The sequence below is a fragment of the Euleptes europaea genome, chromosome 19 (assembly GCF_029931775.1).
Source record: "Euleptes europaea isolate rEulEur1 chromosome 19, rEulEur1.hap1, whole genome shotgun sequence".
NCBI classification, from domain to species: domain Eukaryota; kingdom Metazoa; phylum Chordata; class Lepidosauria; order Squamata; family Sphaerodactylidae; genus Euleptes; species Euleptes europaea.
In genome coordinates, this window is record NC_079330.1 from 2,195,117 (window position 1) to 2,217,794 (window position 22,678).

The following is a 22,678-nucleotide window of genomic DNA, read 5'->3' on the forward strand; positions in this document are numbered from 1 at the left end:
TTTCCACAGTCAAGCACTTCTCATCTCTCAAGACAAAATAGACTGAACCGGAGCAGGAAATGCTCAGCGGCAGAGCTTCTCCACAAAGGCATCTGAATAGTTGCTCACTTGAGGCAAGTAAAAGAGATACCAGCAAGTGGCCAAAGGAAGGATTCGTAAGCTGGAAGATGGGGCAGGTGGGGGGAGGGAGGATTTCTCACAGAGCCACATACGATCGAGGCTGGCTCTCTGCATATAAGCAACCATCAAACTGCGTGCCACTAACTTCTTGGGACTTCTTGGCAAGGCGTTCGGCCTTCCGCTGACCTCTGAGCATGCTCTGCGGGAAGCAGTCAGAGAACAGGTAACCCTGCCTCAACACAGGAAGAAAAAAAATGAGAGGGGTCCCCCAAAGCGACTCATCCCCGGCTAGTTAACGCCTATGAAAGAGGAAACAGAAGTACAGCCTCCTCTTAATCTACCCTATGAACCCCCAGCACCCATTTAACACATTAGAGAAGCTCACCTCGTAGTCTTTACGTGGGAGAATCTCATCATCTTCATCTTGAGTTTCTCCAAGGATGGTCTAGGAAGGAAATTCAAGACTTTATAGCCACTAAGTCAAATTATGCAGGAAACAAAAGCTTGCTCATTGCTTATTGACAGCCAGCGTACTGTAGGGGTTAGGGCGTTGGACGAGGATCTGGGAGACCCAGGTTCGAATCCCCACTCTGCTGGGTGGCCTTGGTCCAGTCACACATTTTCAGCCTAACCCACCTCACAGGGTTGTTGTGAGGATAAAACGGAGGAAAGGAGAATGATGTAAGCCACTTTGGACCCATATTGGGGAGACAGGCAGGATATAAATAAACCTCCTCCTCCTCCAGCCAGGAAGCAAACCACAAGGATTTGCATGGGGTTCTGGGTCACTAACACTGTGGGTTTACAGCAGTTAACCCCTGGGGTTGCACATCCACATGTCATCTGAGGAACCCCTGCATACCTGCTATAGGACCCCAAGTTTATATTCAAGGGTGTTCACAGGGTTTGAGGCACGGCTCATTGGTCAAGCAACTACTGCACATGCAGGAAGACTCAGCTTTGCTTCCTGTCATCTCAGGCCCCATGCACAGCCACTGACAGAGATTATACTCATCCAGATGGTCCCAGGGTCTTTAGATGTGTGTGTGTGTGGGGGGTAATCAGTCAGGGCAGGCAATGCTCATCTGGATGGAACAAAGCCTACCTTGGCAGTAAGTAGCTTGGTACGCGCAATTGGAGCGTTATGAAGACCCATCAGACCCTGCTGCGCTTTGCAAACAAAGAGCATGCCCCATGCCACTCCCAACACCCCCCTCCTGCCCGCTGTGCACTGCAGGGCATGACCAACAGTGCTGGGCACACAGTCTTTTCTGGAATGTTTACTGAGCATCCCATTGAGAAACATCTGATAAGCCTGCAAACAAAGCAAAGGGTTTTAAAAACACACAACTGAATTAACTCTTGAAACACAGGAAACAAGCATCCATGAGGACAGGAGGAGACGACAGAGTGAGCTCCCCCATGTTCTTAGCACAGGGTGATAAATAGGAATGTATAATAATTTAAGTAGACTGCTGCTGGATCAAACCAGTGGTCCATCCAGATTAACCTCCTGTCTATCTAGTACCCAGGTTGCTGGGGGTAAAGTGTAGATGACTGGGGAAGGCACTGGTAAACCACCCCATAAACAAAGTCTGCCTAGTAAACGTCGGGATGTCACGTCACCCCATGGGTCAGGAACGACCCAGTTCTTGCACAGGGGACTACCTTTACCTTTTTACCTTTTACCTCTCCTAGTGGCCAACCAGGGCAGAGAGGCCAAGGCCTTCCCCGGTTGCTGCCTGCCAGCTCTGGTATTCAAAACATTTGCTGCCTCTGAATATGGAGGCTCCCTTTATTCCCCATGGCTAGAAGCCACTGATAGCCCCTCCCTCCATGAATCTGTCTAAACCTCATTTAAAGCCATCTATACTCCTGTCCATCACTCCTCCCACTGGAGCAAACTCCACAATCTAATTACTGGTGGAGAGAAAAAGTACTTCCTTGTGTCTCTCCTGAATGGATTCTCCTCGGCTTCATCAGGTGCCTAGTATGATGACCCACTTTCTCCACCCTGTGGATAATTTTATAAACCTCTATCACGTCCCCCTCCTTGTATCAATTCCCATCAAGTCGCTTCCAATTCATGGTGACCCTATGAATCCATGTCCTCCAAAATGTCCTGTTGTTAACAGCCTTGCTTAGGTCTTGCAAAGTTAATTGAGAGCTGTGGCTTCCTTCATAAAGTCTATCCATCTCATGTTGGGTCTTCTCCCCCCCCCCTTCTTAGTCACCTTTTTTCTAAACTTAAAGTACAAAACTCTTTAGTTTTTCCTTAATCTTCTCAATTGCCCCTTCCACTTTTTCAACATGCAGGAAGGGGAAAGAAGGCTAAGAGAAAATGCCTTCGTTACTTTGAGCAGCAGCAGCGCGAAGGCAAGGATCACACCCCTTCACCTCATAAGGCCACACTGAGGGAGTCCTTGGAATTTACAAACGCACGAAGCAGCCTGGCACGAAGTCACACCATCGGTCTAGCCTGCCCAGCACCTTCGCCTCAAACCAGAAGCGCTCTCCAAGGTCTTAAGCAGAGAAAGATCTCTTGGGCCACGAGACCTTTTCACTGGAGATGCCGCAGATGAGACCGGAGGCATCATGCAAAACATGCGCTCTCCTGCTAGGCACAAGGGCTCCCCCTCAATCCACCAGCCAGCGAGACACAACAGAAAGCCAGCGAAACGGCACAGCCTACAAATGGCTGCACCATTGGAAGCAGAAGAAAGGGAAAGTAGGGGAGAGCAGCGAAGATGCAGAGAAGACTGTGGCTCCGAAGGCAAACAGCTCCAAGAGAATGGAGACGCCCAGGAAAAGGAGGAGGTGCCGGAGAAACAAGCCTGGATGGCCCCCAAAACGTTGGTGATGACAATCCCATCTGCATTTTAACAAAAGAGCTCCTGCTTCGGTGGCGTGAGCTGCCAAAGATCCTGCTGCGCCTTCAGCAAAACCCACTGCTGCCAACTCAGAAAAACCACTCCTCATTTATCGCCCAACCTATGCAGGGGCAACCCTCCGGCTTTGTCGTCCTATGGACCTCCCAGGATTAAGGGAGCCATACGTAAGGGCAGACAGCTGGGCTCCTGCACCACCTAGAGCCACGTGGGAAGGGGCTGTTAGTTGAGATCCTGCAGGAGGGAGAAGCTGCATCCACCAGAATGCCCTCTTTTGCAAAACTCAGAGGCACACAGACTTCTCCACAGTCCATCGGCCACTGACTTTTCTTAAAGGAAAATCCCCAATAATCCCCAAACCTGTGGCTGTCCTAACCCAGGGGCAAGGAGAATATTATGGTTTACCTATTTTATACATTACAACATTCACCCCATTTCTGTTAGGAGTTATATTTTTATATGTACGTTGCACGCATATCACATGAGCAACCATTTTGTTGCATCTGAGGAAGGGGATGAATCCTGAGTGGGTGCCGACAATCACAAACGTTTCTAAACATGCACACTCACTTAAAAAGCAACACCCGGAGAGAGCCTTAAAATCTGTTAAATGTTTCCATGCCTACCTTTGTCCCTCCTCCTGTAATTTGTCCTCACACCACTGCTAGGGGTGGGGTGGGGGACAGAGGCGAAGAGGCAATGGTTGCAGCTACCCACCGGAGGGGGCCGGAAAAGCACTCCAGCTATGCTCAAAGGCACCCTTCCCGCTCCACCGCTGCCTCCCCAGTATTCTGAGTCACCAAATGATGCTTTTCTTGGCACTCAATCTTGCAGGGTGGGGGCATGTGAAGACCACCCATATCCAGCCCTGTAAGAGACCCCCGCCCAATTCTTTTCCTTCAACATGCTGGTTCCCACCACGCAAGTCAACTGGAGATTTTTATACACGTGGAGGAAAAGGACGGTTACAGAAGAGGGTCAGAAGGGTCGTCTGCACATGTTCAGAAGAGCTCCAGCACGCCTCCCTTTCTCGGGTTGCCAGGTCCGTCTTTGCCACTGGCGGGAGGTTTTCGGGGCGGAGCCTGAGGAGGGTGGGGTTTGGGGGAGGGACTTCATTGCCGTAGAGTCCAATGGCCAAAGCTGCCATTTGCTCCAGGGGAACTCTATTGGCTGGAGGTCAGTTGTCACAGCAGGAGATCTCCTGCTAGTGCCTGGAGGTTGGCAACCCAACCCCTTTCTACAACACATGCGCGTCTATTCTACAAGCAGCCTCTGTGGGGAGCCTTAAAAGACCCCCACCTCTCCGCAACCCAAACCCACAAACCGACCCTGCAGTAAAAACATCGAAGTTATCAATATCATCTGCATTATTACTTGCATTAATGCAATATTACTTGCATTAATGCAATATTATTTGCATTATTACTTGCATTAATGCAATATTATTTGCATTATTACTTGCATTAATGCAATATTATTTGCATTAATGCAATATTATTTGCATTATTACTTGCATTAATGCAATATTATTTGCATTATCCTTTATGCTCCCATGCAATTGGCCCTATATAAACGCGCGGGGGGGGGAAGGGTTAGGGCTACAGTTCCTCGCTGCAGAAGACCCAACGTGGGCACTCTGCACATGCTCAGAGGCATCTCCGCCCGCCCACCCTATTGGGGGAGGGCGAAAGGCAACGGACCCCCGTCGGCTTCCCGCCCGCCTTACCAGCTCCTCCGGGGTGCGGCTGTCCCTCTCCCCGCAGCAACAGCCGCAGCACCCCGCCCCGCACCCCGCCGCCATCTTCCTCCTCCTCCTCCTCACCGCCCTGAGGGCTTCGGGGCCCGCCGCCCTCCGTGCGCATGCGCGTCACGCGACACCCCCATTTCCGGAACTAGGAGACGGGCGCGGTCAGGCGCCAACCGGAAATGGGAAGCGGTATCCCAGGCAACGGCGTCGCGAACCCAGGAAGAAGGGCGGAAGTCAAACGCCTCCCTCGCGTTTGACTTCCGCCCTTCTTCCTGGGTGGGAAATGAATCGTGAACGTGTGAAACGGCCTCATTCGCAACGAGACCTCCGGCTCGTTGTGTCCCCCCCACCACAATAAATAATTTTGAAAGGCCAGTTTTGTTTTAAATCCCACGTCTCCAGTCTGAGGCTCCATTTTTTAGCGGCAGCGCCGGACATTCGCTTGCTTTTATGCCCCAGCTTGTTTCACACCCAAATGACAGAAGGGATGCTTAAGACGATCGTAAATGCACACTCAGTATTGGTACACAAATTAACGTGAAATCGATTTCTACGCGTATTGTAACCTAAACTCTTCAGGCAGAATAGGACAGCAGCTTTACGAACACGTTTCTTTCCTAAATTGACAACGTCCTAAAACACAGTAAATGGGTTATTGATACATAATTTAATAAATGGCGTTCTTTTACTTATTTTTTTAAAAAAGCATTGTCTGTCACGCTGGGCCTCTTTAAGAAAGCAAAAATGCACAAACGGCACTTTTATGTATATTTGTAATATAACTATCATTCTATGATATGCAAAACTGAACTATTCAACAGTGGGTAGCCGTGTTAGTCTGTCTGCAGCAGTAGAAGAGCAACAGTCCAGTAGCACCTTAAAGACTAAAAAAAATATTTTCTGGCAGGGTATGAGCTTTCGTGAGCCACAGCTCACTTCTTCAGATCGTCACTTCTTCAGATCGTACTGGACTCTTGCTCTTTTGAACTATTCAAGAGGGCTATTCTGCATAGGTAACAGGATCACACCGCACAAACATGCTTGGATAAATGATTAAAAACTGTGATTTATACTGCTGTGTTTAGCTTATTGTAAATCGGATCCTATTTATGTAATGTCTGTACTGCTTAGCGTGTCGTGTGAATACTTATGCTATGCTTCAGTTCTCTCTGGTGGCTCCAGACTTCTAATATCCTAACGCATCGAGTATCGAATATCCCATTTTGTTGATTGGATGAGGATCACTTTATACTTGGAGGTGGAACTTTTCTGTGTCCATGCTGATCACCTGAAATGCTGGCTGTTTTCCTCTTCTGCTTTCCCTGGACACCCCTTCAAGACTGGCAACTATCACCCATCCCCAAAACCCTATCTGACTTCCTCCCTTTTCCCTTGGTCAGCTCTTGTATGCTCTGTGAGTGCATGTTCATTGTTGAAAATATATTTCTTGTTTTACAATTCTTTATTTTTTAATAAAACCATATTTTTAATTATACAACTTCCTGCTTGAGTTTTCTTGGTATACATAGGTTATTGATCCAGTTAGGACTGCTTGCTCTTTGTCTCCAGCTCATTCCCCCAATTAAAGTGCAGACTGCCTACTTAGGGTAGCAACTGGTTTGCTGCAGATCCACCGTTGCCTGTTGACGCACTGCTTAGAGCTGACCTCTTCGTCATTCAGGTAGGCGCAACAACCTTCTCCACCTATTGGAAACCTACAATGCAATCACCCCAGAGTCAAGTTAGTATTTGGCTATGCTGCAATCCAGAGTAGACAAACAGACCTTTGGGGATGGAGAACTCTTTTCCACCACCTTCTTCCCCTCTTCACTGACATCCACTTAAGTCTCAGACATCCTTCCACTCCCTTCTTACAGCACCTGCCTTTCATATGGTGTCTCCACCTGCCCTCTCTTTTAGCAGGCCCCTGGCCAATGAACCCCCTCATACTCATCTCGCACCCCCTTCCACTCCACAACCACTCATAGAAGGAGTTGGTTTTTATATGCCGACTTTCTCTACCGCTTAAGAGAGACTCAAACCGGCTTACAATCACCTTCACTTCCCCTCCCCACAACAGACACTCTGTGAGGTAGGTGGGGCTGAGGGAGCTCTAACAGAGTTGTGACTTGCCCAGGATCACCCAGCTGGCTTTGTGTGTAGGAGTGGGGAAACAAATCAGGTTCACCAGATTAGCCTCCGCCGCTCATGTGGAGGAGCGGGGAATTGAACCTGGTTCTCCAGATCAGACTCCACCGCTCTTAACCACTACAGCACACTGACTCTCTCCTGTCTTAAGAGCTTCCACTCTACTGTCTTAAGAGCAAAGTCTCACCCATTCATCAGACCCTCCATAAAACCCCACTGTCCCCAAAGAAAAACAAAAATATAACCAGGCTATTCAGGGACAGAAACTTGGAAGCCATTCCATGAACCCCGATCATCAACCTCCCTGCCCAAGACACACCTTACAACTGATGCCCCAATTTTTAGCCAAAGGGTGGAGGAAGCCTTTCTGCCTCCTTCTGGGACCTTGTGCTGGAACGCTGGACCCCAGGTTTCAGGGCTCAGCATCTATCTACTTAGAGAACCAGCCAGGCCCTCACTGGAGCCTTGTATGGACAGATGCAGCTGCCTGATATGGAGGCGGGCTGTCGTTCCAATTCAGCACGGCCTTATTGTTCTGGCAGGAGCTCTCAACACCCGCTGTTACCCAAAATCTTTTAACTGGAGATGCCAGTGATTGAGCCTGGGACCGGCTGTACACAGAGCACAAACCACAGCTCCTCCATGAGCCACCAAGAGCAACCCTCCTCTCTGGTTGGGTTTTGCAGAGGGAGGTTTGTATTGAGTAAGCTTTCAGGACCGCCTACCAACGCAGACCTTCTAAACTGAAGAACCCCTGAAAAGCTTTTGAGCAACCACAGGGGAAAAATCCAAATTGAAAATTCTAAATGGGGGATTTTGTACCTAGTGACCATAACTGACTCAAGATGTGGACACTGGCTAATTTCCATGCAGTTAAAAAAATAAAATTATACCAGGGGACCTTAAGCATGCTGGATGATACACCCGGAAAAATTCATTGCTAGGAAATGCTGAGGTTCATGTCAAGGATTCATACAGTTAAGATGTCCCTGAAAACTGCCAACCAGAAGCAGCCCTTCTTTTACAAGTCACCCCCTTTAAACCCCCCTCCACTTCCCCAAAGTTCACAAGACTTACCAATTGCTAAAGAGGGACCCGTTGGGCTGTTTCCAGGGCTGTCCAACTCCCTCTCTCCAGAGGCCGATCCAATAACCAGCCACGCCTTGTGAGCTCATTACAAAATCCTTTCAAAAATGGAGAGGTCTTCTCTTTTAAAATAAAGTCATAAGCCACACACATCAGACTCCTCCATCATCTGATTCTAGCTAGCAGACAGATGTACCCCCCCCACACACACACACTTTACAGTATATGCTGACCTTCTGGTTGTGAGACTGTGATGCTTATTCCAAGCTTTTTTTTTTTTACAGGCCAAACCAATGGAGAACAGCTTGGAACTGGGTACAAGCAAGGATATAAGCAGTCGCTGGCCATGTCCTACACTGGGCTGTTTCCCCCCTCCTTACTTATTTGGTAGCAGGAGAAAGGAGAGTTCTCGTGGCTGAACTCAGAGACTGCAGAAAAAGAAGAGTTGGTTTTTCTATGCCAACTTTCTCTATCACTTAAGGAATAATCAAACCAGCTTACAATCTCACCTTCCCCTCCCCACAACAGACACCCTGTGAGGTAGGTGAGGCTGAGAGAGCACTAAGAGAGCTGTGACTAGCCCAAGGTCACCCCGCTGGCTTCATATGAAGGAGTGTGGAATCTAAACCCGTTCACCAGATTAGCATCTGCCACTCAAGTGGAGGAGTGGGAAATCAAACCCCGTTCTCCAGATCAGAGTCCATTGCTCCAAACCACCACTCTTAACCACTACACCATGCTGGCTCTGAACCAGAAGGAGATGGTAATCTTTGATGTACAGTGGTTCTAGTTTGCCAAAGCCTGCATCAGTCACAAGCAGACCCTGGTTGAGGAGGAAAGTATGCCCATACACTTGATCAGGACAATCCCACTAGGTAGCCAGGGGTATAAACATAAAACTGCCCTATAATGAATCAGACCATTAGTCTATCAGTGCCAGTATTGTCTGCTCAGAGTGGCAGCAGCATTCCAGGGTCTCAGGCTGAGGTCTTTCACATCACCAGCTAGCATGTCCTTTAAAGTGGAGATGCCAGAGATTGAACCCGGGACCTTCTGCATGCAAAGCAGAGGCTCTTCCGCTGAGCCATGGCTCCTTCCAGAGGTCTTAAGGCAGTTATTAGATCTAAAGCCAAAAACAGTCCACAGTGCCTTGGGATCAAACGCAGCAGATTAAAAGTACTCCTTGCGGTTTCAGGAAATGAGAGGTCCAGGAACTGTGAATGATCTAGGAGTATCCCAAGGCTGACCGTGGGGGATGCTGGACTCTGCAAATCCTGGGAATCCTCTTGCTCACAGACCCCCAATTCAGCTACCAAGACTACCGCCTTGCCTGGATTCATCTTCAGCTGCCTTGCCTGAGTGCAGACCCCTCACCCAGACTGCAGTGGAGACTTCATCCCACCTCCTCGAAGCCTCACCTAGCAGCCCCCAGCAAGCACCATGCCTGCGCCGGATCCACGCCACAAAGCGCAACTGGCTGTCTCACCCTTTCCTGTGGAGTGTCCATCACCACCAGGGAGCCTCTGTAAGAAAAGCAGTGATCTTGACCAACGTCCCAGGCCTCTTGGGTAGCGGAGAAATGGTAGCACCTGCTTTGGCTCCTGACCCAGCCATGGGGGCACAAACTGCTCAGATCAGTTTCTAAATGTTGGCGCTTGGCTGTTGAAGGAAAGACAGGGAGAAAAGTTATGAGAGCTGTCAGTATCTCACCCTGCAGTTCTGGGGAATCAGTGGCACTTCCTAGGCTCAGCTAGACGTTAGTAGCAGACCGACAACTCTGGAGAGTCACGAGAAGAGCTTCCTGAGTCCAGCACCCACCACCAAACCACAATCCTTCACCCATAAACAAAGTTGCAGCATCTTCTGGGAGACAGGGGCTTCACTAACTTTGCCCCACCTATTATGCTCCTTGAGTTTCTGCGTCCTGACACCAGTAGGAGTCAATTCAAATGCTAAAAACAGTCAAGCAAGCAAGAAATTCACCACCAAGATGGACATCTCAGAACGCTTGCTCGGGCATCTGTGCCCAGAAGGGAGCACAGCTTAAAGTTTATAATGTATCTCCGTTGCAGTGCTTTGATTCATTCTCCACTTCCTGGTTCTTTCATCTGTGAGCTCCCAATCTGAGCAGAGAGGCTGCCGAGACAATGGAGGAGCCAGGTGGGAAAGGAAAGGAGTGGAGCCACAGGGCTGGCGGACCGGCATGCCAGGGCCAGCAGCGATGGAGGAAATCCAGGTTTTGTGAATGCCTTTGAGTCCAGAGAGGAGGCAGGAAGCAAAGGCTTAGCTTCAGGGTGGGAGCCGGATGGCAACAGGGAGGGACTTAAGAACTCACCAGCCAGATAAATATTGAAGCCAATGGAGATCAGCAACAGCACAGCCAAGGTAACAATGATGGCAATATCTTTCATGGTGATCTCTGAATCTTTTCCATCAGCTAAAAGAGACAGAGACACAAAACTTCCTATGGCTCTTTGTCTGAGGTTTCGTTGCCGATATTCTCGTAAGCAGAAAAGCTGGTAGATTACAGAAACAAAGTTTTGGTTGCTTATTGGAACTGGACAGACAGATCCGCAGTACCCCTAAGTTATTTACTGTAGTGGCATGACCTTTCATACTCCAGCAGTGTCAAAGTGCAGCTGGAATGCCTTCTACGGCAGGGATATCCAATCACAGAATAGAAATGCACAGAAAGGAAGACAGAAACGGGGGTATTAGTCTTGGCTGTTGGAGACCACAGCCATTTCCCCTTGGTTTCTGCCCAAGATTATGGGCTTCCCTGCTAGAACGACTCACAGGTCTGTAAACCTGTGGATGGAAAAAGCAATCGGCACTTACCAAGGCTCTTCATGGCTCTCTTGCATCGATGAAGGAGCACTTTCAAGGACCATTTAGTTTCCACTTGTAAAACAGAGAGTAAACAAGACACCAAATGGAAACTGTTAATGGAAAGAACAGAAGCTCAGCAGCCAGTACTAGTCCACAAATATGAAAAGAGCAGATTGGGCACATTATCTCTTTGTCAACACCCATAATGAATCAATCATAGAAGGGTCCTCCAGAAGCCCTGCAATCCTCTCTCAGAGGAGGGAGGGATCTTTGGAACTTACAGCCCAAGGGAACTCTATCTGTACCATTTTGATGTTTTTTTTGCCATCTAATTAAAACTTGCCTGTTTGAGAGAGTTTTCCTTGGGACTGGCTACTTTGGTTTGCACCGGACTCACATTGCAGAATTAAAAGGTAAAGGTAAAGGTCCCCTGTGCAAGCACCGGGTCATTCCTGACCCATGGGGTGACGTCACATCCCGACGTTTCCAAGGCAGACTTTGTTTGCGGGGTGGTTTGCCAGTGCCTTCCCCAGTCATCTTCCCTTTACCCCCAGCAAGCTGGGTACTCATTTCACTGACCTCGGAAGGATGGAAGGCTGAGTCAACCTTGAGCCGCCTGCCTGAAACCAACTTCTGTTGGGATCGAACTCAGGTTGTGAGCAGAGCTTTTGACTGCAGTACTGCAGCTTAACACTCTGCGCCACGGGGCTCCTACATTGCAGAATTAGGATGCATTTTTTCTTTTGCACTGTTCTAATTTAATTGTGCAGGGGACTGCAAATTTTGAACAGGAAAGTGGTTTATAAACAAAACTTAATAATAATTGATAATTCAGGTTTCTCTGTGTGGAGAGACAAGAGGACCCACAGATTTCCTTACAATTACATCCACAAAAGCCTCCGAAAGAAGGTTACAGAGGAGACCCTCCTCTTCCATCTCACCACTAAAATGTATTTACTTGAAGAACCAGTAACATGCTATTTTTCTGCAAAATACTGCCAAGAATAACATACATAGAAGACTCTGCTTTGAGGCCATTCTGCATCCTCCTAACACAGAAACGTTTGTGTCATTAACTCTGTGTCAAAGCCTAAGTCTCTCCTCAGGGCATGGATTCTCACCAGAGTTAATGACACAAAGGTTTCTGTGTTAGGATGCAGAATGGCCTCAAAGCAGTCTTCTATTTGGGTTTGTTTCATTTGGAGAAGAGAAGGTTGAGGGGAGACATGATAGCCATGTTTAAATATTTGAAGGGATGTCATGTTGATGAGGGAACTAGCTTGTTCTCTGTTGCTTCAGAGACTAGGACACGGGGTAATGGATGTAAACTAAGAGAAAAGCGATTCCACCTAAACATTAGGAAGAACTTCCTGATGGTGCGGGCTGTTCGATGGTGGAATGCACTGCCTCGGAGGGTGGTGGAGTCCCCATCTTTGGAGGTCTTTAAGCAGAGGCTGGATGGCCATCTGTCGGGAGTGCTTTGATTGTAGGATCCTGCATGGTGGGAGGAGGATTGGGGTCACTGGGGATGTGGGGGGAAGGTAGTTGTTAATTTCCTGCATTGGGCAGGGGGTTGGACCAGATGACCCTGGTGGTCCCTTCCAACTGTTATGATTCTATGAAACAGACCAACCACTTTTCTGACAAGCGCATCGTGAAATTATCTGCAGCAGTTATGGGCATGGAGAGATTACTATGCTGCTTACAGCTTCACATGAGTTTAGCTCTCCCTCTGTTCAAAGGCCAAGTTCTCAACCCCATGGAGAAAAGAGGAAATCAGCTTACCACGACAGCCCCTCATCCCCGAGCATCCACTGAGGAACATCATTGTTTGACCAACAGCAGAATTCCTGGGTCCGCTTTCTAGGTTTCCTTCAAGTGGATTCAAAGATCCCTTCATTTCTATTCACTCAGATGACGTCTCTGCAATAATAGTACTGTAGCAGTACTGTAATAGTAATAGGTTGATAAAGTACACAGTATTTATCTCCACTGTTCATGACTCACATTATTTAGCGTAATCATGAAAAAGATATTTTGAGGAGTATAGCAGTACCAGCCCTGTAGTAACTCAGGCGGAAATCCTGTTCAGGGGCCGCCTTGCTCGTGAGTTACAGCCTTAGATAATTTTGGAAGTGGAAACGGTAGCTACAGAAAAGAGAGAGCTCTCCATAAAAGGAAATAACCATGCTGACGGGAGCCGGTGTGGCTGGCTTAGTCAGTGGGAAAGTCTGTGTGCAAGCTAAAAATAAATCTGCCATTATTAACAATTAATAATAATAATTGTGTTAAAAATTGTCCTCTGATAACAACAGTAACCAACTCACTAATCACAAGTTAAATTGGGTGTAGTCAAACCAGAGAAACATTTGATCAACTGATGTTTTTAATATTTTCAGCTGCCCGTTTTTCCTTCTTCAGCCCAACAAGCTGAAGGAGCAATTCGATCACAATTTGAACTCAGCCCCACCTAAATAAACTAAGAATCTGCATAAGAGGATAGAGTGGCGGACTAGGATTTTGGGCAATCCAGGTTCGAATCCCCATTTCTACCGTGGAAGCTTGCTGGGTGACCTTAGGCTCATCACAACCTCTCAGCCTAGCCTACCTCACAGGGCTATTGGGAGAGAACTGAGGGGAGAACTCTCTTCTAAAAGCCACGGTGAGTCCCAACTGTGGGAAGAAAAGCGGGATATAAATAAATAACTGCATCGTAAGCGCATGCATGAAGTCGGCTGGGAAACTCGAAAGCGCTGGGTCCTTCTAAAAAGGCATTGTGTGGGCTTGGAATGCTATTTGACATTCTGCTCATTTGCCGCTCAGCAGCTTCACAGGAAAACCCCAAATAGACCCAGTATGAGCCACTTGTCTTTTCACAGCTCTGTGGGGAAATCTAGTGTTGGCCGCTTCCAAGTGCACAGACAGAACAAGCCCAGGGTGACCACCAGCCTGGGTTTCTGGTACAAACAGCCCCCGCTGGTGGCAATAGGACTCAGTGTGGTGTGGCTCTGCCTTCTGGTATCTCCAGAGCCCTGTTAGAAACCTAGCCAATTTTTGAGTGGAAGCACTGAATCTAGTCTCTCCCCCCCCCCCACTTTGCAGAGAAATGCCACAAGGAGTCTTGCAGACGGAGACCAAAACCATTCTTCTCAGTTCATGGCCACAGACAGATCTCTCCTCCCTCCACGAGTCAGTTTCACCCCCTTTTAAGGTCATCGCAGGCCAGTGAAAGCCACACGTGGCGAAAAGCTGCTTCCTCTGCCGTGTCCTGAATCGACCCCGAGCCAGTGGGGAGGAGCCAAAGGATGGAGGGAGCCAGATTCTCCCTCACAACTTCCCACTGGGGCACTAAAATGAATGAATGAATATCTATATTTTAAAAATTCTCTCAGGAATGTCTCCACCACAAGTGACTGCTCTTCTGCTCCATACTTACCCCCACCCCATAAAATATTTTCACCACCCTCCCTCACTACTCAGACCCGTTGCCATATATTAATTAATAAGGTGCCATATATTAATTAATAAGGATAATTAAGAAGGGAACACTCTTGTGATTTTCTCCATAGCCTGTCCTGGGCCCTTGGTTACTTATTTAGTTCATTTATACCCTATTTTTCTCCCTGATAGGGAACCACAGCAGCTTGCATCCTTCTCCTCTCCTGCATTTTATCCACACAACAACCCTGTGAGGTGGTTTAGGCTGTGTGTGTGTTACTGGCCCAAGGTCACCCATGGATTGAGCAGGGATTCGAACCCGGCTCCCCTGGAACCTAGCCCGCTGCTTTTAGCTGCTACACCCTACTGGCCCTTTTAAAACCCAGGGGGGCTGTAGCTCAATGGTAGAGCCTCTGCTCAGCATGCAGACGGTCCCAGTTTCAATCCCCAGCGTCTCCAGTTAAAGGGAGTAGGCAGGCAGGTGATGTGAAAGACCCCTGCCTGAGACCCTGGAGAGCTGCTGCCGGACTGAGTAGACAATACTGACTTTGATGGACCTTGATGGTCTGATTCAGTATAAGGCAGCTTCATGAGTTCACGTGACAGTCTTCAAGGGCAGTCCCATGTAGAGTGCACTGCAGTAATCTAGTGGTTACCAGGACATGCACCAGAGTGGCAAGATATTACTGTTGCAGTTTGTAGAGCATCTGCTTGGCACGCGGAAGGTCCCAGGTTCAGTCCCCGGCATCTCCAGTTAAAGGGACTAGGCGAGTAGGTGATGTGAAAGACCTCTGCCTGAGACCCTGGAGAGCCGCTGCCAGTCTGAGTAGACGATACGGACTTTGATGGACTAAACGTCTGATTCAGTGCAAGGCAGTGATACAGCAAACGGGGGTTCGTGGGGGGAGAGAGAGACCTGCAGATCGTTATTCAAGAAAACAGTTTATTCTGGCAGCTGCGACCCAGAGCACTCTACCGAGTAAAAATCTCTGAGCCCCGATCATACTGAGGAAGGGATATTTATCCAAATTCAAGATATGACAATCCATCAACATTCAGGGTAGGCTGATAACACTCCAGACATCGAGGCGGCAGTGGAGTAATAGTTTCACCCAGTTCTTGTTATGGTTTACTGTAACCCTCCATGACTCTTACCCCAGTTACTAGCTCACAGACACACAGGGAAATTCTGCCCAGCAACAAGCTATTCCCTGGCTGTCCTAATACATTTTACAGAAAGGAAAAGAGATTATTACAAATTGCTAAATCAGTGGATCTTCCATAGTCAGGGGAAGTCTACCTGCTGTCACAGCAGCTTCATGTGTTCATAGTCATGGGGCACTTTGTTAGGGGAGGGGCTGTGGCTCAGTGGCAGAGCATCTGCTTGGCATGCAGAAGGTCCCAGGTTCAATCCCCAGTGGCATCTCCAGTTAAAGGGACTAGGCAAGTAGGTGTTGTGAAAGACCCCTGCTTGAGACCCTGGAGAGCCGCTGCCGGTCTGAGTAGGCAATACTGACATGATGGTCTGACTCAGTATAAGGCATGGGGGGGGTGTCTCCCTGTCCCCCCGCCCCAGCCTCCCCCTCACCTTGTCTCGGGGTCTTCTGCTCGGGACCCCAAAGCCCAGCCCAGCCCAGCGAGGAGGAAGAGAAGCGAAAGGGAAAGGGGAGGCGCGCCCAGCCCACGTGGCCGCCTCCGACTGGTCCGGACGGGCGGGAACCATTCCGAAACGCCACGGGGCTCCCCCCCCCCGGGAAAGAGGGGAAGCCGCTCCTCAGCCTCCCTCCACGTGCTGAGCACGTGGAGAGGAGGCACACAGCGGAGTCGGCCGCCAAGCCGTGGGGCCCACGGCCCACCCGGCCCCCAACTCTCGTCGGAAGGCGAGGGGTTGCAGGAGCGCTGGTCTGGGGCCGGACCGGCTCCGGTGGACTGCTCCGGCGCCGTCGGGCCTGGCGATGCAAATAGGCGTGAGCCGCCAAGAACCGGCGCCGAGCGTCACGCCCCTTATGGGAGGCTGAGCTCCTCCACAATTAGGTACGGCAAGCCAGGGAGGCCAATAGACGACAGCAACGGTATCGCCCATTTAATAATATTCATAAACGGGGGGCGGGGGAGGCGGCAGGCCTCTCACGGTATCCAGGCAACGGCGTCACCGGAATGGGACGAAAGGGGGTGACTCCCGGGCAAGGCGTCGCCTTCGCCTCCATTTTGGAAGCTGGATGGAACGGTGACGCGAAAAAATAATATAAAATAAAAATAGATTAAAAAATAAATAAAAATATTCAAAAATGGGGTGGCGGAAGGCCTCTCACGGTATCCAGGCAACGGCGTCACCGGAACGGGACGAAAGGGGGTGACTCCCGGGCAAGGCGTCGCCTTCGCCTCCATTTTGGAAGCTGGTGACGCGGGGGAAAAAAACGAGGGCGGGGGGGAATGAGAGGCTGAGCGCGGGGAGTTAGGAGGTGTGCGCGCCCGCCCGCTCCTTTTCTCGCCTTCCCTGCCGGCGGCCGGTCGGAGGGTCCCCTGCGGGCGGAGAGCGTGGCGGGGAAGCCCAGGTGAGCCGGGGAGCGCGCACGCGCGGAGAGGGTCCATTCTGAAAGGCGGCGCGGGCGGGGAGGCGTTTCATAGAGGAAGGAGAAACCATTTTGAAAAGGGCGGGGGGGGGAAAGCACCCTCATTTTTAACTCCACGTGGCTGGGCGGTGGGGGGGGAAGAGAGTTGGTCGCGCCCCTCCCTCCCGAGCTGTGGGGTCCAAAGGATGAGAAAAGCCAGATTCTTCCCCTGGAGCACTAAAATGAATGAATACATATCTGTATTTTAAAAATGTGTCTCCGCACACAACTCTGCTCTTCTGCTCCATACTTACCCCCCCCCCACACACACACCCAATAAAATATTTCCACCACCCACCCTCCCAATTCTGCCCCATTGCCATAAATAAAGGATAATTGAGAGGCGCACATACATTGTACATAGATACATACATGTATAGAGATAGATGTGCACACCAGTAATTGAGAGGGGAATGCAAAATATTGTTCCCCCAATGCCGATGCTAAATAATAAATATGCATTGCTTAAACTACATAATTACAGCAGGAAAAGAGGAAGACCCAACAAGAGGTGGATGGACTCAATAAAGGAAGCCACAGCCTTCAATTTGCAAGATCTGAGCAAGGCTGTCAAAGTTAGGACGTTTTGGAGGACTTTCATTCAGAGGGTCGCCATGAGTCGGAGGCGACCTGACGGCACTTAACACACACACATACATAATAATATTCCACACACACGCGCCCTATTTTCTTTATGCGTAGTTCCGCTTCAACATTATATTTCCGCCAATCATAATCCTTCACCCCTTCAAATTACATTTCTCCCCCATGTTTTCCCCCCACCATAAGCCTTTCTCCAGACGGAGATGCCCTTTTCACAACCCCCAAAGCTTTCTGCACCCTGTGATTCTCTCCATAGCCACCCGTGCAATGCTAAAAATACACCATCTCCCTTTCCAGAAGTATTTCATGCCTTATACGGAGGGTTGGAAGAGGGAGGGGCCTATTTGGGGGTGGCCCCTTGGCTCACATCTCGCTTCTTCCCAGTTATCTTTGGGGTCGAAGAAAGTGGGCCCTTGCGGGTTCTTCTCGTAGTTTGGGAGAATTCTCTCTTGCAGCATGTAGAACAGAAATAAAACATTAGATTCTCTATGGGGCAAGGAGTAGACCTTCCCGTCTGGCAAGTAGTGCAATACATAGAAGACTAAGAAATTTCCCCCTTTAGATGTAGGTGGAGAGGGGATAGGATCAAATAAATAATGCAGCTAAAGGAAGGCCCTCCTCAAATTTTCCTTCTGTGGTGTGAGTCACTTTTCTTAATATGGTACATATGAAAATATTGCTGCTATAGAGGGAATTCTATCCCCCTCCTCCGTTTTCAGCTTGAAAGACTATTCTCCTATTGGGGAGAGGTCTTCTATATAGGAACTGGGATGAAGAGCTGGGCATCAAGCACCCTAATTTGTTTCTAGTATATCATGAACGTAATGTGGGGTGATCTCAGTGACTCACTTTATTGCCTGCAGGGCCATGTCTGCACAGGCGAGTTAGCTAGTCCAGGCAGGCAAGCTTTAAGCAAAGAGAACCTGGAGCATCGCGAAGCGATGCTGCCGACCTCAAGTACCTTTGCCCAGGAAATCAGCACCTTGGAAAGGGCACGGCACTCGCTCCATTATACAGACTGGGGTCAGGAGGCTGCTGGCTTCTTTCTAAAGGAGATCAATAGGAAACCAACAGGACAGGAATAGTGGTGTGCTGAATAATGGGTGTGGCTATATTTCCCTCGCCCTGACCTGGATAGCCTGATCGCGTCAGATGCTAAGCAGGGTCGACCCTGGCTAGTATTTGGATGGGAGACCTTCAAGGGCGACCAGGGTCGTGTCACAGAGGCAGGCAGTGGCAAACCACCTCTGAACGTCTCTTGCCTTGAAAACTCTATGGGGTCACCATAAGTCAGCTGTGACTTGTCGGCAAAAAAAAAAAATCATTTGAAAAGCCAAGTTTGCAGTTTGGGAGTGCTACTTGACACAGCAGTCACCTTCGAAAACCAGAACCAACGGGTTGAAGTTAAATCAAAAGAGTTTCCGTCTAGATATTAGGAAGAATTTCTAACAGAGCGGTTCCTCAGTGGAACAGGCTTCCTCAGGAGGTGGTAAGCGCTCCTTCCCTGGAGGTTTTTAAGCAGAGGCTAGATGGCCATCTGTCAGCAATGCTGATTCTATTACCTTAGGAGGGGCATCTTGGGCATCTTCTGGGCATGAGAGGGAGGGCATCTTGGACATGTTCTGGGCATGGAGTAGGGGTCACTGGGGTGTGGGGGGAGGTAGTTGTGAATTTCTGGCATTGTGCAGGGGGTTGGACTAGATGACCCTGGTGGTCCCTTCCGATTCTATGATTCTAAGTCCCTGTGGTGGCTCAGAGTGTTTTTCCGAGCTTCAGCTGGGGCATCAGCTGCACCCGTTCCTGGTTCAATCAGATCTAGCCACAGACATCCATGCCTTAGTTACATCACTGCAATACGCTCTACTTGGGGCTACCCTTGAAGAGTGTTTGAAAGCTGCAGCTGGCGCAGAATGCTTCAGCTAGACTGCTGGATGAGGACAGCTACTAGGAGTGGAAATGCTGTGGCTCAGTGGTAGAGCATCTGCTTGGCGTGCAGAAGGTCCCAGGTTCAATCCCCGGCATCTCCAGTTAAAGGGACTAGGCAAGGAGGTAATGTGAAAGACGCTGCCTGAGACCCTGGAGAGCCACTGCCGGTCAGAGTAGACAATACTGACTCTGATGGATCAAAGGTCTGGTTCAGTATAAGGCAGCTTCATGTGTTCATGTGAGCGCGTGATCCCAAGACTACAGCAATCACACTGGCTCTGCTCCCAAGCCCGATTCAAGGTTCTGGGTTTGACCTTTAAAGTCCTACATGACTTCGGACCAGGGTAGCTGAAGGGCCAACTTCTCCCATATGTTTCTGCTCAGGAATTAAGATCACTGGAAGAGGACATAAACTCAGAGGCTTCAAACACACTTTATGGCAGGCCTGCTGCTGGAAGCCAGCTTGGCTCCAGCAGTTGCAGAGTCTGCGTTCACATTAACCAGATAGGAAGACCACGGGGAAATGCAGTTTATTTTGGTGTGTTACTAGCCTTCATCTGAAGCAGACACTTGGGTAAAGAGACCGGGATTGTGGTCTATACTACTGTGTGCAGTTCATACTGCCTGTTGCTGTAAGTTGGATCCTACTATGTAATTTCTGCATCGTTTTAATATGTCGTGTAAATACTTACACTTTGCTTCAGTTCTGCTTCAGGTTTCTAGTTGGTCCCAGCTTTCTACAGTCTCCCTCTCCCATAATACTAGAACACGGGGTCATCTGCTAAAGCTGGAGGATGAGAGATTCAAAATAGATAAAAGGAAGTATTTTTTCACACAATGCATAGTTAACTTGTGGAACTCCCTGCCCCAGGATGTGGTGATGGCTGCCAGCCTGGAGGGCTTTAAGAGGGGAGTGGACATATTCATAGAGGAGAGGGGTATTCATGGCTGTTAGTTAGAATGGATGCTAGTCATGCTGCATACCTATCCTCTCTAGTATCAGAGGAGCATGCCTATTATTTTGGGTGCGGTGGAACACAGGCAAGATAAATGCTGCTGCACTCGTCTTGTTAGTGGCTTCCTAGAGGCACCTAGTTCACGGTGTGAACAGACTGCTGGACTTGATGGGCCTTGGTCTGATCCAGCAGGGCCTTTCTTATGTTCAAATGCTATTGCATTGTTTATGGGATGTCCCGCCCTGTTGACGGAATTGGCTTACTCTGTGTAATCCACCTTGAGTGTCAGTGAGAGAGGCAGACTATAAGAGATGTAAATAAAAATAAATAACAGTATTATCAACACACACTCCACAGTTACATTGATCTCGTCCATTTCCCTGGCCACCAAATTGCAGTCGGCACTTTGGCTCAACTCCCAGAAGACTGGTTTAGCTTCCAGGAGAACGGGATTCCAGAGTCCAGTGGGCAGAGAAAAGGACATTTTCCCAGGGTTTATAGTTCTTATATGAAATTCACAACTATAGGGCAGGACTGCAGGTGTGAACACAGACATATATAACAAGATCTCTGGATCCCCCCAATATATTTTTTTTAATCTTTAAAGCAGCTCTTCTACTCTCCTCCCTCCCCAGTACAGCTTTCCTACTCTAAATTTTTATCCTCCCACTGTTAATTGCCCCATAGGAAGAAAATATACCAGCATGACTTGTGTTTTGCCTGATGTGAAACTGGGGTGGTGGTAAGAAGGACAGTGTTACTCCCTCTATAGGTCTGACAAAAGTCATGACAACCTAAATGGAGCCTCCATGTCCAGAGGCAGAATACCTCTGAGTGTGGACAGAGGACAAGAAATTTTTTATCCTCCCACTGTTAATTGCCCCATAGGAAGAAAATATACCAGCATGACTTGTGTTTTGCCTGATGTGAAACTGGGGTGGGGGTAAGGACAGTGTTACTCCCTCTATAGGTCTGACAAAAGTCATGGAGCCTCCATGTCCAGAGGCAGAATACCTCTGAGTGTGGACAGAGGACAAGAAAGGGCCTTCATACCCTTTCTTGGTAGGGCCTTCAACCCTACCAGCTTCCCAACGGCTTCTGACTGGCTACAGTTTGAAGCCTGATTAAGGAGATATTTGGTTTGCTGCAGCAAAGCATTTCTAACAAATCAAGGTACCACTTCTGACAAGAGCGATTTCTTGCAGGATCAGCTTGTTTTGAGATCTGCACCCTCCTCTTGATGTAACAGAGCAGGCTTGCAAAGTTCTAAATTCCTTTCTCAAATTGTTCTAAATTCCTTTCTCCATTTGTCCAGGAGAGATCTGAGTCCAGTAACATTTCCGGGACTCCTGTCATCTGGAGATCTGTCCTGGTCTGGGGTCCAAGATCAGCCGCCACAAACTTAACCCTGAGCCGAAGCAAAAGCTCCAGTGGGAATGAACTCCAGTTGTCAGAAGTTAGCGTAGGTGGCAGAATTAAAAGGTCCTTTCCTGCACTACATCCCTGTACTAAGTCTGAAGAAAGCTTTAGTCGCTCATAGAAAAAGTTCCCAAAACAGTCACGTAAATTCTGTTCTATTAGGAACAACCAAACATCATAAAAAATGCGAGCTGTGACTCATGAAAGCTCACACCCTACCAGAAATGTTGTTAGCCTTTAAGGTGCTACTGGACTCTTGCTCTTTTCTACATAAAAAATTGAGAGTGACTTTTGCGTTCTGCAAGAGATTTTAGCATGGTAGAGATCCCTCAAGCCTGCAGTATGTAGAGCAATTAATTGCATTTACCAGGGATGTAGGATGCGTTTCAGTCTGTTTTGGATTTGGGTACGCAAAAATAAAACACAACAGATGAAGTGTGTATGGCGGGGTGGGGCGGTCTGGTTCTGTGTCTCTTTTTAAGGTGTCACAAGACTCTTTGTTTTTATATATATATATATATTTTATTTTATATATATATATTTAAGGGTGTTATGCTGCTTCTCCCCATTTTTGCTACTGGGATTGTACAGCAAAAGAGGAAGCAGATATTTTTGCAGCTCTTTCTTGCGGGGTATAAGCCGGCTGGAAAGGTCACTGGAGAACAGCCAGTACGAATCCGCCTTTGTAAGGTGCTGGGTGCTCAGAAGAGCCAGTGAACGGCAGCTTTTGTGTTTGCTAAGCAAGCGATGCAGGGGGAGTTGTGGGGCTGGCTTTTCCACCGGGAGGGATGCTGGCCATTGGTGGACGGAGCCCACATCGAGCCTTTGATTGGAGGGGATGCCAGGGCCAGCATCCCATTGGCAAGAGAGGCAGGGTATCCGCAGGTAAGGGCTGGCCTCTGATTG

The 22,678-nt window shown here is 48.8% G+C and overlaps 1 protein-coding gene across 1 annotated transcript; it reads right to left on the reverse strand.

Moving 5' to 3' along the window:
• Nucleotides 1-196: 196 nt before the first annotated feature.
• Nucleotides 197-12,718, reverse strand: LOC130491696 (CD209 antigen-like protein A). The gene is made up of 9 exons (XM_056865483.1): nt 12,604-12,718; nt 10,828-10,890; nt 10,325-10,426; nt 9,476-9,648; nt 7,981-8,087; nt 6,371-6,470; nt 4,709-4,900; nt 506-565; nt 197-349 (listed from the first exon to the last, which is right to left on the reverse strand). The coding sequence occupies exons 1-9, from the start codon at nt 12,716-12,718 to the stop codon at nt 197-199; spliced, it is 1,065 nt and encodes a 354-aa protein (XP_056721461.1).
• Between the last annotated feature and the right edge of the window lie 9,960 nt (nt 12,719-22,678).

Bases quoted from the DNA above. Each gene is read 5' to 3' on its own strand.
- LOC130491696 (XM_056865483.1), bottom strand. From the start codon at position 12,718: ATGAAGGGATCTTTGAATCCACTTGAAGGAAACCTAGAAAGCGGACCC. The intron at 10,891-12,603 runs GTAAGCTGATTT...CTGTTTTACAAG, and splicing joins GGGGATGAGGGGCTGTCGTG to TGGAAACTAAATGGTCCTTG. The intron at 566-4,708 runs GTCCGTTGCCTT...TTTCCTTCCTAG, and splicing joins CGGGCGGGAAGCCGACGGGG to ACCATCCTTGGAGAAACTCA.